The sequence below is a fragment of the Ambystoma mexicanum genome, chromosome 1p, assembly GCF_040938575.1.
Source record: "Ambystoma mexicanum isolate Mex_15411 chromosome 1p, UKY_AmexF1_1, whole genome shotgun sequence".
NCBI lineage: Eukaryota > Metazoa > Chordata > Amphibia > Caudata > Ambystomatidae > Ambystoma > Ambystoma mexicanum.
This window is the reverse complement of record NC_090921.1, coordinates 996931756-996946465: the sequence shown is the minus strand read 5'-3', so window position 1 is coordinate 996946465 and position 14710 is coordinate 996931756. Positions and strand designations below refer to the sequence as shown.

Here is a 14710-nt window from a genome sequence, read left to right as displayed (position 1 = left end):
CGGGGCAGCAGGCGAGAAGGAAATCCCAAAAGCCTTTGTGGGGTATTCAGGTTCCAGGGCCCCTAATCCACGAAGGAGGTGGAAGTGTTGCAGTAGTACAAAAGCAGACCAGGAAGAGGGGCAGACAAGGCAAACACATTTTTTCAACTTTAACACCTATTTGTCTTCCCCTGGCTTAGGCCAGAAAGAAAGGAAATCACCCTCCCCCCAGGCATATATAGACAGGGCCAGGGAACTCTCCTCTGTTATATCAATCACCTTATAATGATTTAGCCCCTATATATCCATTTCCATCTTGCCCGGTCTCCCGCTCACCATTTCCAACAAGTACTGGGAAGAGGAAGAGGCGACAGAATAATGAAGATTACCCATAGGAACAACCTAGGGATACATAGTGAGGCCTACCATCTAAAATCTTGGACTTGTGCCACTAAGAGAATCAGGTAAACTCAGGCACTCCCCCTCCCCCCAACTGTGCACACCTGGCTCCCATTAACTGTCACCTGCAGTATGTAAGGGGTGATTCTGCCAAGATCATGAAGAGAGCTGGGGCTGCTGGATGGAACCAGGAGACCAAGGAGCAGAAAGCAGCAAGGGGAGGAGCCCGGATGAACCGGTAGAGCGCGGGACGCTGGCCTGGTGTGTGTGAAGGGCTGCAGTGTGGCCAGGGAGCTGTGTCTCCAGGGACCCGGAGTGGGACGGAAGGCAGCCTATTGGCCTTGGTAAGGCCAGTGCTCATTCCCCTGGGACGTGTGCGGGTCCCAGGGTTGTCTGAGGGGCAGGTGGTGAGACCCCAACCTCAACCCAAACCCATTTGAACTTACTTGACCTGCTCGCCGGCGCCACGCTAATGTGGAGGAGTTTCATGAAGGAGGGAGAGAAGCTCAGTAGCATGCGGGTGGCCGGAACCAGGAGCGCTGTGGAAGAAAGAGCCCAGTGAAGCGATAGAAGGAAGAAAGCAAAGCGAAAAAAGGTAAAGGCAAAGCAAGCGAAAGCTGGGAAGCGGCAAGATGAAGAAAGCAAAATGTTAGGTGCGCTAGAGGCGCGCATGGAAAGAAAGAAGGAGCAAGGGCACTGGCAGCGCAAAAGCAGCTAAGAAGGGGTGCGAGTGACCCGGAAAAGAAGGGCACAAGCGACCCTAAACAGAGAGGGATAGTAAAGAGACACAGAAGTACAATGGACAATTATGAGAGGGTGAAGGCAACCCAAAACTGAGAAAGGGCTGCAAGACAACCAAAGGAAACAGACAGGGTACCAGAGAGCACAGTGAGGAAAAGAAGGTGCAAGAGAGCATGGTGAAAAGGAAAGAGAAGTGTGCAAGAGGCACTGAAAGGTGAAAAGAAGGTGCAAGGGTGCACAACAGAAAAAGAAGGTGTGCAGGGCACACAACAAAGAAGAAAAGGACAGAGTGAAAGAGGCTCAGAAGAGGAAAAGGTGCTGTAGAATAAGGAGAGAGGTAAGAAGTCAGATTGGTAGTGCCTGGGAGGAGCAAAGAACCTGTAGTTCACGAAAGTCTCTGATACTACCCCCATGAAAGATCTGTACAGTAAAAGGTACATCCAGACAAGAGGAATATTTTGTTCGAGACCAGAGGGCCTTTGATAGAGAGATTTCCTCTTGAATTGCCCAAACCCACAGCTGCATTGGTTCTCTGCAGAGTGGTAGTGGCTCTACACCTGGTCTCTTGTTCAGGTAGTACATGGCCACTGTGTTGCCCATCATTATCAGGACATTCTTTCCCCGTACAGAGGGCAGAAAGGTCTTCAGCGCTAGTCTAATTGCCGTCAGCTCCAAAAGGTTGATGTGTAGTTTGTACTCTGATGGAGATCAGCGACCGCTGATTGTCAGCTCATTGGCATGGGCTCCCCACCCCATGAGTGAGGCGTCCGTCACTACGGTTATCTCTGGCTATGGTTGCCAAAAAGGTTCTCCCCTCACAACGTTGTCCTTGCAGGCCCACAGATCCTGTGTAACCTTGCTTGGAACTTAAAGTAGGTCCGGCATCTTTCCTGAGACCTGGGAATATTGAGTTCTGAGAGCCCATTGAAGGGATCTCATTCTCAGGTGGGCCTCTGGCACCAGAGAAATGCAGGATGCCATGAGGCTGAGCAAACTCAAGAAAATCGAAAGCCGGTAGACACTGGGCACTTTGAAATTTGGTGACCATCTGTAGAATGTCCTGAGCCCTCACCTTGGGTGGTGTGCTCTTTCCCAAAGGATGTATCCAGAACAGCTCTGATGAATTGGAGTTTCTGAGGTGTCATAATTGAGGGAGAAGTCCAGTCTGTGAAGAGAGTGGCAGGTGACGTTGAGATGATCCAGGACTTGTTTGGGAGAATGCGTCCTGATCAGCCATTCGTCCAGGTAGGGTAGTCGTGAATCCCCCTCTCCTGAGACTCGCTGCCACTACCATCATCAATTTGGTGAAAACTCTCGGGGTGCAGAACAGCCTGAATGACAGCACTCAAAATTGATCATTAGAATCGCTGACTGCGAACCACAGGTATTTTCTGTGCTTGAGATGGTTTGGCACATGAAAATAAGCATCCTGAAGGTCCAACAACACCATCAAATCCTGAAGTTGGAGGGCCTGAAGGATCTGAGAAAGTGTCATCATCTTGAACTTGTCCTTCCTGAGGAACTTGTTCAAGTATCTCAAGTCCAAGATGGGTCTCAGTCCTCTGTCCTTCTTGGGTATTAGGAAATAAGGGGAATACCAACCCTTGTTCCTCTCCGCTAGAGGCATTGGTTCTATAGCATCTTTCTCTAGCAGGGTTAGAATATCCTGCACAAGGAGTGGATCTGGAATCCTCAAAGAGTGGTTCCCCGGTGGATTGTTATGAGGTCTCTGTATAAAAGGAAGGCTGTAATCTTGGGCTACAGTTTCCAAATCCCAAGCATCCGAAGCAATGTTTCGCCATTCTTCTAGAAACTGAGACAGTCTGCCTCCCACTGGTGAATTGCGACTCAAGACCTCAGAGAAGTTACGAGGCAGCTGATGCAGTGGCAGATGGTCAAGATGCCCCTGCTTGAGTTGGATTTGCACCCCTTCCTCATTCACCACAAGGAAACCTTTTTTGGCCCCTTTAACCAGCCATTCCCTCTTGCCCTTCCAACTGAGGAGTAGCCACTGTTGTCCACTACGTCGAAAAGGCTGAGGTTGCCCAATAGCAGCCGCCTTAGAGGTCTGCAACTTCTCAAGACTCTCTTCAGCCTTGTTGCCAAAAAGGTGAGACCCGTGTAAGGGCATGTTGAGAAGTCTGGATTACACATCCGGTGCAAAACCTGATTTCCACAACCACGCAAACCTGCGCATAACAGTGCTAGTAGCCATGGCTCTGCTGATGCGGTCAGCAGAATCCAGACCTGACTGAAGAGACTCACTCATGGCCTCTTTGCCGTCTCTAACTATGGCTAAGAACCAGTCTCTTTCATCCCCTTCGGGAATGTGCTCTGCCGCCATGGAAATGTAGTCCCATAGAGTGAATGTAAATTTTGCAAGGGCAAATGTGGAGTTGGCAGTTTTGAGTGCCATATTTCCTGCAGAAAACACCTTCCTTGCCCAGCCATCTACTCTTTTGTCGTCACTATCTGGAGGGATGGTAGTGTAAGCTGCTTGCTTAGATGTTGCAGTAGCTGCCTGCACCACTAGACTCTCTGGAGTGGGGTGTTTCGACAGGTAGTCAGGGTCACTACTAGAATGGCGGTACTTCTTGGTCAAGTTTTTATTTACAGCCGGATTGGTTTCCGGTGTCTCCCAATACGTCGCCACCCTTTTCTGCAAGGCAATATGAAATGGTAATATGGGATCTGACTGAGGAACCTTATCTAAGATGTCTGTTAGATCATCCTGTTTGAATGGCAATGGAGGACTACTTCACCCCATGTAGTTCACTACCTTGGACATGAGTTGTCTGTAGGAGACATCAGCATGCTCCCCAGCCTCTGGCCTCCCAAACTCCACTCAGGTGAGGTGTCACCCCACTTGTAGTCTGTAGGTTGTCATAAAGGTCACTCAATCATGACTCCTCTGCAATAAAACTCTCTGGTACATTTGGCGTACCAAATTGGAGGCAAAATGGAGCCTCTTCATCGGAGGGTTCATTCTCCTCATATATATAAGTAAGACTTAAAATAGTCTTTCCTTGGGAGTGGTACATAGGTCTTCTCAGGTATGACAGGTTTTGAAAATAATGGATTCGACACTGGAGGAGTCGAAAAAACGTTTTGATTGGAGCCATAGGCTTTAATGCAGCACTCCACCTCTATGGCGCAGCTGGCAATGATGGCGCAACTGGAGTCGAGGGTTTGGCTGGCGCCGCCGGTGTCAATGGCATCGACGACCTCCACTTATGCTTTTGGCACCACTGATCGCTTAATGTTACTTCATCAGATCGAGACCTCGACGGCTCCCGATGTGGATCTGGCCTTTGTGCCGGGCTCGAGGGCGCATGGGATTTAGGTTGAAGCCTTTCCTTCCCGGCTTCTTTCAAAGGCGCGGTAGGAGCATGGCTTGGAGGCTTCTGTTTTTCAAATATGTTTAGCATCTCTGCTCTGAAGGCCTCCCACTCGGCCAGAGAGTTAATTTTTTAGTTGGGCAGGAAACCCTGTTAGGGGAAGCGTCTGACGAAGTTGATGAAGGCAACCTATGGTGCCTTCTCTTATACTTCGAGGATGAAGAAGAGTGGCGAGAGCCACTCCTCGATCTTGACCGATTGATCTTCTTCCTCCGAGGAGAGTTGCCTCTCGACTTGTCGGTCGAAGGTTTCTTGGCCGGGGTAGGAGATTTAGGGATTCGGCCCACCTTCAATTTCCCCTTTCATTCTTTCAAGGAATTTCCACTCATCAACTGGCACTTGGAGCAGTCCAAGGTGTTATGGTCTACTGCGAGGCACCACAAACATACGATGGGGATCAGTCAATGACATTTTCGACCCACAATCACAACACTTTTTGAACCTGGTCTTTGTGGTTGTCGGAAGGAATTTTTTCGCTTCTCTCTCAAAATAACGAAGTCGTCAAGAAAGTGAAGAAGCATGCCATATTTCTCGAAGCTAAAGCTGTCACGGGAAAATGGAACTTAAGCCAACGGGCGCTGCACATGCTATATATTCCTTCAATGGCATCATCCTCGAGATTTAGGCCCTCGAGGGACATCGAGTCGATGCACAGCTCCCTCTGTCTAACATTTTTTCTGAAGCAGCTGGAGCTGGATATCAAATATCAAAGATGAGGAATAAGTGGGAGGACAATCCATTCAAACCACAATGTGCCTTGTGTTTGTAGAAGTTCTTGGTGCTCGACAGGGTTGAATCGGTTTCAGGGTGCTCTGTAGCTTCTGCGACAGCGTTCAAGATGTGAGACAGAGGCGGGTATCAGCCGACAGGCAAGCTGGTGAGCGAGGCTGGACGGATGGCTGCAGGCTGGCTCACACGGCAGCTCTGGGTCAGGAATGATCTCAGTGCTGGTTGGCAGATCTGGAATGCTGGTCGGGTTGTCTCGGACAGCTTTAGTGACTGCAGCATGACAACAGTCAGTGGTGCAGCCGTTCGCGGTTCGAGGGCTCGACTGCGTACAAAAATGTCCTTAAAAGATGGATGCTGGTTGATGCTTTCGTGGCACTCCTGGTAGCTTCTTGGCTGGGCTTGTGTCATCTTTTAAAGCCGATGGCCCAAAGCTGAGAAGAGTGTTTCGAGGCAACAGCCTTGTCATTTGTTCAGAGACGCTGCACTTCCCACCAAGGAAGCTTGCTTGCAGAGCCTAGCAGGGCACGCTGTGGGCTGGCTGGGTACTGGTTCTGGAGATGTTGGAATGGTCCTCTCGGTTCAGTATCTCCCTCTGTTCCCTGGGAGATGTTTAGGGGAGGGATCTTGCTTCCCGCTTAGGAAATCCTGGCCTTCCTTCACTGGAGGAAGCTGTAAGGCAGACTACGTTTAGCCAGGGCCCAAATGAGTCATTCTTGTTAATCCTTGTGAAGTCTTCAGATGATCAGATGAGTGGAGCTAAGCCCTCTTTTAAAGCCAAATGGGCCCCAGTGATTGGTGCAGGCTAAGCCTACCTTAATGAACCAATCCTGGGTCCCCACCAACAATATTCTGCTATGCGGGAGGTCATAACCAGAGTGCTTTGCAACAGGAAAGGTAAAGGGGTGAAAACATGTACTACTAAGTCCCACCCGTCTACCTGTCCGTTGTGGATCAAAGGGTCTCTCTGGTTAATTGAGCTCTCTGTGGTTCCTGATCAAAGCACAGGTCTCCCTTGAAGTTGCGGCGAAGATACTAAGGGGCAGAAGCCAACTACAGGTTGACACGGAAGCATATCAAAAAGATGTTGCGTTTCCTGTCCACTTTGTCAGCTCTGCAACCAGGCCTCTCACAGGCCTGCTTCAATTAACTACCATCAGTATGCGCTGCCACCAGCAGGGCGGACAAAAGATAGGGCGGATCCATGAAGCCTTTGTCAGTTAATGAGGATGGCCATGGCAGGAGGAAGGTGTTGCGTTCCCACATCTTGAGATGCTTTGATGTACCCATGGCTGTCACATTCCAGCTTAACAGGACAGGGGACTCTGCCTTTAGGCTGTGTACATGCAGAGTACACATGACTATATTAGTTGTGCGGCAAGCATAGGAAAATGTGTGCGGATTAGCCCCACACATTTTACGGAGGTTGATCTCCCAACATTCCATTACAAAATTTCAAAAAAGCATTACACCGAGCAAAATTCACCAAGTGTGCTTAGGCCCACAACACTGTAGACAGACTGAGTCAGCTTTGGAAAAATTAAGCATACATCGCCCACCCCGATTTCAAACCCACCGTTGAGGCGTAAAAAGGACACACGGGAGCATAACCAACAGTCAGAGGATTCCTACTTCAAAATGATACAGAACTGTTTAAAAAAATACAACAAAGAAGAAAGACGCAAGCATTCCCCCAACGCATGCTGAGCGAGAAGCATCCAGTCTTCAATAGAAGCATGCGTGGTAGGCGATGGGGAAGAGGTGGGGGTATAAGGCCTGCGTGCAAGCATGTGCGCGCATGTTCCTGTTTATTGCCACAAAAAGTATATTCTGCAGCTCAAATCAGAGGCGTTGCTAGGGGGGTGCTGAGGGGGCTATATCCCCAGATCTTTTGGTTGTAGCCCCGGAGAGAAGCTCAGGGGTTACAACCAAAAAGGCTAGCTAGCCCCCAGTTCCGACAGTGCCAAAATTAGTGTAGACATGGGTCTTTTCCAGATCTAGCAACACCCCTGGCTCAAATAATTATCTTGTCCCCATCACAGGGTTGGAGGAGAGAGGGGGGGGTTGTCCATAAGTCTGGATGAGAGAGGGCTAAGTTTGGAGAACAAAGAAAACATCCCATGTAGTAAAAATATGCCATTGACAGCCTCTCTTTCCTTCGCTCCCAGTAGGAATGCAAGCAAAAATACATTGCACATCAGTGTAAAAGGAGAAGATGTGAAAAAGAGATTAATTTACCCCCCAAGTAAGAGAACTTAGAGAGTTTCAAGAGAAAGTCCATAATTACTTGAGAGCTTGGTTATATAACGCTGGATATGAGTATAATCATTCTGAAGGGGAGAGGCTCCTCACACACATGGTGGAAGTCACTAGACTTCGAAGGGATGTTGCCTTCGGCTTTTTGAAATAGAGGGCACCACTACATGAACGGTTCCCAGAGAAACTCTAAATAAAGAAGAGTCTGTACTTTGGGGTAAGAGGACGGGTCTGTATTCAACAAGAGAAGAAAGTATTACATTTGGAGCAGCATGAATTTAAGTACCAAGAAGAAAATAAATGGCTGAAGCCGCCAGATGTAACCAAGGACGTAAACTGCAAGGTAGTTAAATGGCAGTAACAGCTTAAGTTAAACATAGTGCCTCGAATCGAACTAAACGTCATACACGCGACCTGTGTGATAGCCTTTTACAATAACTAGCTGGAGGCTTTAAACACATAGCTGCTGCGGTTACCTTATTCTCCTCAGGTGTGAAGAGGATGTGGAAAGTAGACTGCATGCCTGGAGCCACTTTATGGCACGCATCACTGGGGCTGACAATTCTGAAATAGGGCGAACTCTCCTGAGTGACCTTCACCAAGCGTGGGACCTGCAGAGAGGAAGCAGAGTACAAGGTCCATCAGTGAGCGCTCCGCCATTTGAGCAAGTTTAAGCGTTCATCAGAAGGCGACTACAACCGGAAACTCTCTCCAACCCTTTTCAGTAGGCCGACACCATATGGTCCGGCAAAGACCAACACTACCATTCTGGTCTGTAGTGGAACAGCATTAGGGGACAAACGCACACTTGCTTGTAGGACATGATGTGAATCCCCACATCTTAAACTACTCAGAAACCACACTGTCTCAAGATTGTCATAATGGAGAAAGACTGAGGAGCCACCTGAAGTTTACAATACATGATGCGTGATTCCAGTGTTCTCCTACCTCAACGCAAGCAGCCAAGTCCTTGGCTGGAAACAAGTATATCAGGCTATGTGTTTCAGAAAACAAAAGCAGGAGGCCATCTTGGGACAAACAAAGCCCCAGGGGCACGAGAAGTCCGGCTGTCAGCACAGATGTGTAAAGCAAGCTGCATTTCAACATTAAAAAGTAACATCATGTGCCTTAAATAGAGCACCAGAAACTTCCATGGGCCGAATTGTAAACTTTTAAAATGGCACATGAACTAAAAATGTTTTTTTTTTTTTACAACACTGCTTACACTGAGGGAAAGGTGCAAGAAGAAGATACTGGGATAAATAACCCAAACACTCAGGTTTACTTTAACATTGAATGCAAGGCTAACCGAGTATTTCACTTCTTACCCGGTCATTGTTCCTCAGGACCAGTGGCACCTCGTAGGTCTCACAGGGTGTGTAGTTCTGGAAAACTATGTCGGAGGGGAAAGGTTGAAACAAGGCCTGGTCCACATCCACCATGGAGAACTGAGAAAAATAAGGAGATGAAAAATGACAAAAATAGTACAGAACTAATTTTGCCTGACAAGGTGAGATGTCACATAGTGAGTGGACCATTATGTAGACGGGCCCATTAGAACTTTGTGTTGTGTGTTGCTGGATTATTGTCTTGGGTGGGTTTGGGACCATACAGACTCACTCCACTGTTGGATCCTAAAGGGCAACATAATTAACCAGTAAACCTTGAGGAGCCAGATGGAGATCTTACATGCCATGTCTGGGCACTGTGCCTACCATGGCATCTTGGGGGAATGAGGCCAACATGGAGTCTGGGGAATCTGGTCCAGCCTTGTGCTCAGAGGCATCAGGGTCAGTGGGGCACACAGGCTCATGTCACTCAGAGCTCCCAGGAGTCTCAGACTGGGATTGAGATTGTGGCAGTGGATGCCCTTCATCCCTTCACCCCCCAAATAAGTAGGGGTTTTGTATGAGCTCCACTGATAACGCTCATCGCCATCGGACAATTGCCGGGCCAAGTTTGAGAAGACCAGTATTCCATCCTGAGTGACTTTTGGGGTAGTTTAACTTTCCATTAGCACCCAGACAGAACACCTCAGCTAATTAGAGTTTAGAATGCAGACCTTTCCCACTGGTAAAGCCAGCATGTCGAGCTCGTTCTTTAACTCTGTTTAACACCCATCCACCCTGCTGCTCTCAAACGGCCCGCAAACTCATCCGGCTTCCGTTAACCCACTCCCCACTGTAATGTCCACTCACCGGCCTCTGCCTCTGCGCTCTCCAAAGGAGAAGGGACTGTGTGGTTTCGTCACCATGTCCAAGATGGGCAGACTTACTAACTAGTTCTTTTTTAAACAAGCTTTTTAACATGAGAAACAGTCAGCTGTCTGTGCCGGTTCATAGTGACTGTTTCGAATGACAAAACTTCCGACACAAAAGTGTCAGAAAAAGTTTCGTTTTTTTTTTTCAAACCCGCGTTTATTTTTTTTTTTAAACACTTATTTTACTATACAGACTTAAAATAAACCCTTTAATATTAAAAAAAATACATTAAAAACTTTATTTTTCAAAACTTTTGTTTCGGAAATGTTGTCATTCGAAACTATCGTTTCGAAACTTTGACTGGACACCGTCTGTGCCTCACCTGGCTAAAGAAACCCTTACTATTTAGCACCACGGAACGTATGTGGGGTCGCTAATAGCTATAGCCCCATGCAAGCTTTACCAGGTGGTAACTGCGCCCAGGACCACATTAAAAGCCGGGCTTCATCTGGTTTCTACCCAGGAACGTGTATATATGCTCGGGTCCTATTGCTGAAGCCCTGAACTCGTTTTCATTTTGCTCCATTCTACATGTATCCTCTCAGCAGCCCAACCCTCCCCCCTAGCAGCTTTGCAATGTTGACGGGAACCTTCCACCCACTGATGACGTGCTTGTTTTGCTTGTGAACTCTAATTCATATGCATCATATGCTACTAATGTAAGGATAATGAATACTTTACCTTTTAGGGCAGAGGTCACTGCGTTACACTATCTGACCATGCCTCCTGTATATCTGTGTACCCTAGTTTAATCATGTTCTGTCATTAAACTGCTTGAATGTGCGACATTTCACAAGCCGGGTTAGTGGGTTTCCACATTTATTGTGCGTATGAACCACCGGAAAATGGAGGGCAAGTATTAAAAGGTGATGATGTACCATGTATTATAAGGAATGAAAAGCCCCCTACCAAACATTATAAAAATAATTACAGGACCTGGGCCCCCCCTAGGAGACTGACAATATCCCTGTAACGGAAAGAGGGCTACTTGAGTGTACATTTGGAACCAAGCAAGCGCATGGCAGTGAAGGGGCTTTTACCTTCTGGTGGGAGGTCTCGCTCATATCTAAAAGCTGTATGATTCGTGGCGGGTGCATCTCTCGGGTGTTCGCCAGCTTCTGCTCCGTGGAAAGAGACATCTCCATCAGGAACGCCGAGGGAGTCAACTAGAACAGAAAGACCAGAAGTCTATAAATGCCGACTTTCAGAAAAGGTTCTGCTTGTTTAAGCGTGCAGGTAATTAATAATTTGTGCCTTGCAAGCATCAGGATAGTCCTTTGCCCCCACGGAGCTCTCCTGCTCAAATATTCCGGAAAAAATAATGAATTATGCATCAAGGAATAGAGGCTCGTTCCACTCTATTATGGCTGCCTGAGCTCTGATTTGAAATGACATCTGGCCTTTATTTCTTTATTTGTTTTTTCCCTCTCTGTTAACCTCATTTGCTAGATCACCCAAGTGATCATAAAGCAGCCCTCGGCACAAAAACCTCCCAGTGCAGCAAAGGAACCTCTGGCGTGTACATAAGCAGCACCAGATCATGCTTTTCAAATGTATGACTTGAGGCATGAATAAGGCACAGGGAGAAGACACAGGGAGAGCAAGGCTACATCGGGAAGAAGGAAAGGCCTAGAGGTTGGGAGGTTAACATGTCTGCTTTTACCACTAGGGTTCTTATTTCGCATCAGTGGTCTTCCATCCCACCATCACTCTATTTTCCCAGCGCTGCCATTCATTCCCATGGTGCCCAATCTATGTCGTTCTTATCCATCCAGCCACACCATTGCCTTACTTTACTTTTTCACTCTACAGGTGGCCCGCTAGCAATGTCCTGGCCCATATTTGCCTGCCATTCCCATGCTGTCCAATCGTCCCACCTTACTTCCACATGCTGGCCCATATTTTTTCTGTCTGCAGGCTGTGCTTATGTTTGTCTCAGCCATGCCACACCAACTTTGCCCACCCTTCGAAATGTTGCCTTCAGCATTCTGCCACGTCTTTTGGCTCTGAAACGACAATTGAGGCTTTCTTTCTCGGAATGCCACACCTTGAGCTTGTTTTGGCATTTCATGCTTAGGCTTCTTTTCCCATGCTTCTCTGGTTTTAGTTCTCTGTTCCCATCTTTGCACTTTTTTCCGATGCTTCTCTGTCATCTTTTCCCATGTTGGCCCAGCTGCTCCTCCATTTCCATTGCTGACTCTTTGCCTAACCTTCTCTTATAATTCGACTCTGCCCTGTGATGCTTCTTCATTCTCACATCACCCTTTCTTTGCTTGCCTTACCAAAGTTGCCTCATTAACATTTCCCCAGATCTATGCTTTTCCTGACACCACACCAATGTCTGTCCTGCCCCCACGCTCTGGTCCTCATCACTTCCTTCCCCAGGCCACCCACACTCTCCAAACCTGGCCTTTCTTTCCTATGGTACTGAATTTTGCAAGTCCAATCTCCACCATTGGGTTTCATACTGCCAGGTCTGCCTTTCTTCCATACTTTGTTCCCATATTTTTCTAACTTTCCCATGCTGCATTCTAACAAAGTTACTCACCGTAGTGACTACCTTACTCCTAGTCAGGGGTCCTCTTTCCTCCATACTTGTGGGACATTCCATCCTTCGGGACGGGACTGTACACTTTTGTCAAAAAGCATCAAAAAACGTTATTTTTGTCCTTTTATTTTTACATGGGGTACCAAACGTGGTCGTAACCCCCGCCCTACTGAGCTCTGCCACGCGCATCACCCTTCAGTCCTTTTCTATCGCCAGGTCTGAGACCATTTAAGCAATAATAGAGAATACTTATTAGAGGGGACGGCAGGCGGGCGTATGGAGGAAAGGGGAATATGGACTAGGAGTAAGGCAGTCATTACGGTGACTAACTTTGTTATACTCCTACGTCCCGTCCCCTTTCCTCCATACTTCTGGGAGATTCCCAAGCATACACGTAGTACGGGTGGATGGAAAGCCCCTTTACAGGAATAAGTTCTTACGAACAGCCTGGCCAAATTGGGAATCAACCTTGGAGCTCAGGTAAAGACGATTGGAAGACCAATAAAGCCACCTTGGCAATGGACTCCCAAGGGACATAGTTTGGCAGGCAACAGAAGTCGCTTTGCCATAGACTAGATGTGCATGGATACTCTTCAGTGGATGTAGGCCTTGAATGCCTTAGGCTACTGAAAAACAGGAGGCAATCCAGCAGGGAATAGTTGCTTTGGAAGCTGGTTTCCCGTTCAGGTCTCTGAATGGGACAGGAAAGGAGACAGATTGTTAGGCAGGAAGAAAGGATGAGAGCGAAGCACAACCTCATCCCCGTGGAAAGGGAGGAACGGATGCTTCACGGAAAGAGCTTAAAGCTCACTTACTCGCCTTGCCGATGTTATTGCAATCAGAAGGCAACCTTCCAAGAAAGGTACACTTCCAAGAAATGTACTTAAGTTCGATAGTGGCCATGGGTTCAAATGGCTTATAGCATAATGCCCCGGCGGGAAAAGAGGAAAAGACCCGCAAAATGATGACTGGATTAGTCAATGAAAAGGAACAGCTGTCCATGGACAGATAGGCCGCAATAGCGGATAAGTAACTTCTGCATTACAAAACATGCATGCCAGAAACGGCCAGATGAGACAAGCTAGAACGGTGTCAACCGAAGCTTGCGTGGGATTGAGCGGTTTTGCTAAACACCAATGGAAAAAACTGAGTCATTTGCTCCTGTACTAAGCTCTCGTAGAGGGCTTCATGCCGCTTGGATAATGCACACATTGTCCTTGGACAGATTGAACTATGTTAACGATCTGAACTCGACCCCCAAGCTGAACAATTGTGGGGGGCGGGGCTGCCACATCTGGCAAATGCTCTGGTGAAGCAGGTTGGGAATCTGCAGCAAACTGATCGGGAGGTACCAACAGATGCTGTAGCTCCGAAAAACAGAATCTGACTGGCCACCAAGGAGCCTTGAACAGGAGTGCGCGGCTCAATGTGCTCCTGCGTTTACAGAGCGACTGATGGATAAGAGGCAATGAAGAGAAAGCATAAGCTTACATGTTGTCCCACAGGATCTCGAGGGCGTCTCCCAGGGAGGATGCGCTAAACCTGCCCCTGGACGCATAAAGAGGCAGTTTCTTGTTTAAAGAAGTTGCAAAGAGGTCCACCTCTGGAGTGTCCCATTGATGGAAAATGCCGGGGAGGACATTGCTGATCATCGCCCACACGTAACAGATGGCGACTGGCGACTGAGTGCATCTGCGGCCATATTGAGGTGACCCAGGATGTGTACAGCCTGGAGCCAAACCATGTGCTGGATGGCCCAGTCCAAATATGTATGGCGAGATCTACAAGGAGAGGAGATTTGATGCCGCCCTGCTTGTTGATGTAAAACCTCACCACTGAATTGACTGTGCGAACACAAACTACACTGTCGCTGTAAGGGAGGTATTGAAAATGGCCACAGTGGTCCGCGGAGGTTGGGCCACCATTTTGACAACACCTGGGGTGAACTGCGTCACAGGAGCAAGTGAGGCAATAGTCTGTGCGGTGCCTTGCGCGCCATCTTAGCCTTGAAACAAGGAACCTCGGCAGAGCCAGTACTGGCACATCTAGGGTGTTTACTGGACACATGAGAGACTGCCCCAGAATTAGCCTCTAGTGGGGGATCCTCAGCAGAGCCGGTACTGGAAGGCCTATGGTGCGTGACCACCTTCTTTTGCCCCACTCAACAGAACTGGTATCACCACGGCCGTGCACTTGGGAAGGCTGAGGGATATACCTTACAGCCAAGACCCTCGATGAGGACCCTCAATTCTGTTGGTGTCCGATTTAGCCACAAGAAGGGGAACCTCAGGTGACTCGGTACAGTTCGCTCCAGATACAGAAGGCTCAGGGCTAATCCTGGTATCCAGAGTCACAGCAGAACTGGGCTCAACCTTAGCCCCAAACGGGGAACCCCGGAAGAA

At 48.2% G+C, this 14710-nt stretch overlaps 1 protein-coding gene across 1 annotated transcript in view; it reads right to left on the bottom strand.

Annotated features, from left to right (window-relative positions):
- The window catches only part of HYDIN (HYDIN axonemal central pair apparatus protein), a 3273799-nt gene that overhangs the window by 3046041 nt on the left and 213048 nt on the right, over nt 1-14710 (bottom strand). The window contains exons 3-5 of the mRNA XM_069654775.1: nt 10801-10926; nt 8828-8947; nt 7976-8110 (exon numbers count right to left, since the gene is read on the bottom strand). Of these exons, the coding sequence (XP_069510876.1) occupies nt 7976-8110; nt 8828-8947; nt 10801-10926 (381 nt within the window). The remainder of the gene's footprint in view (nt 1-7975; nt 8111-8827; nt 8948-10800; nt 10927-14710) is intronic.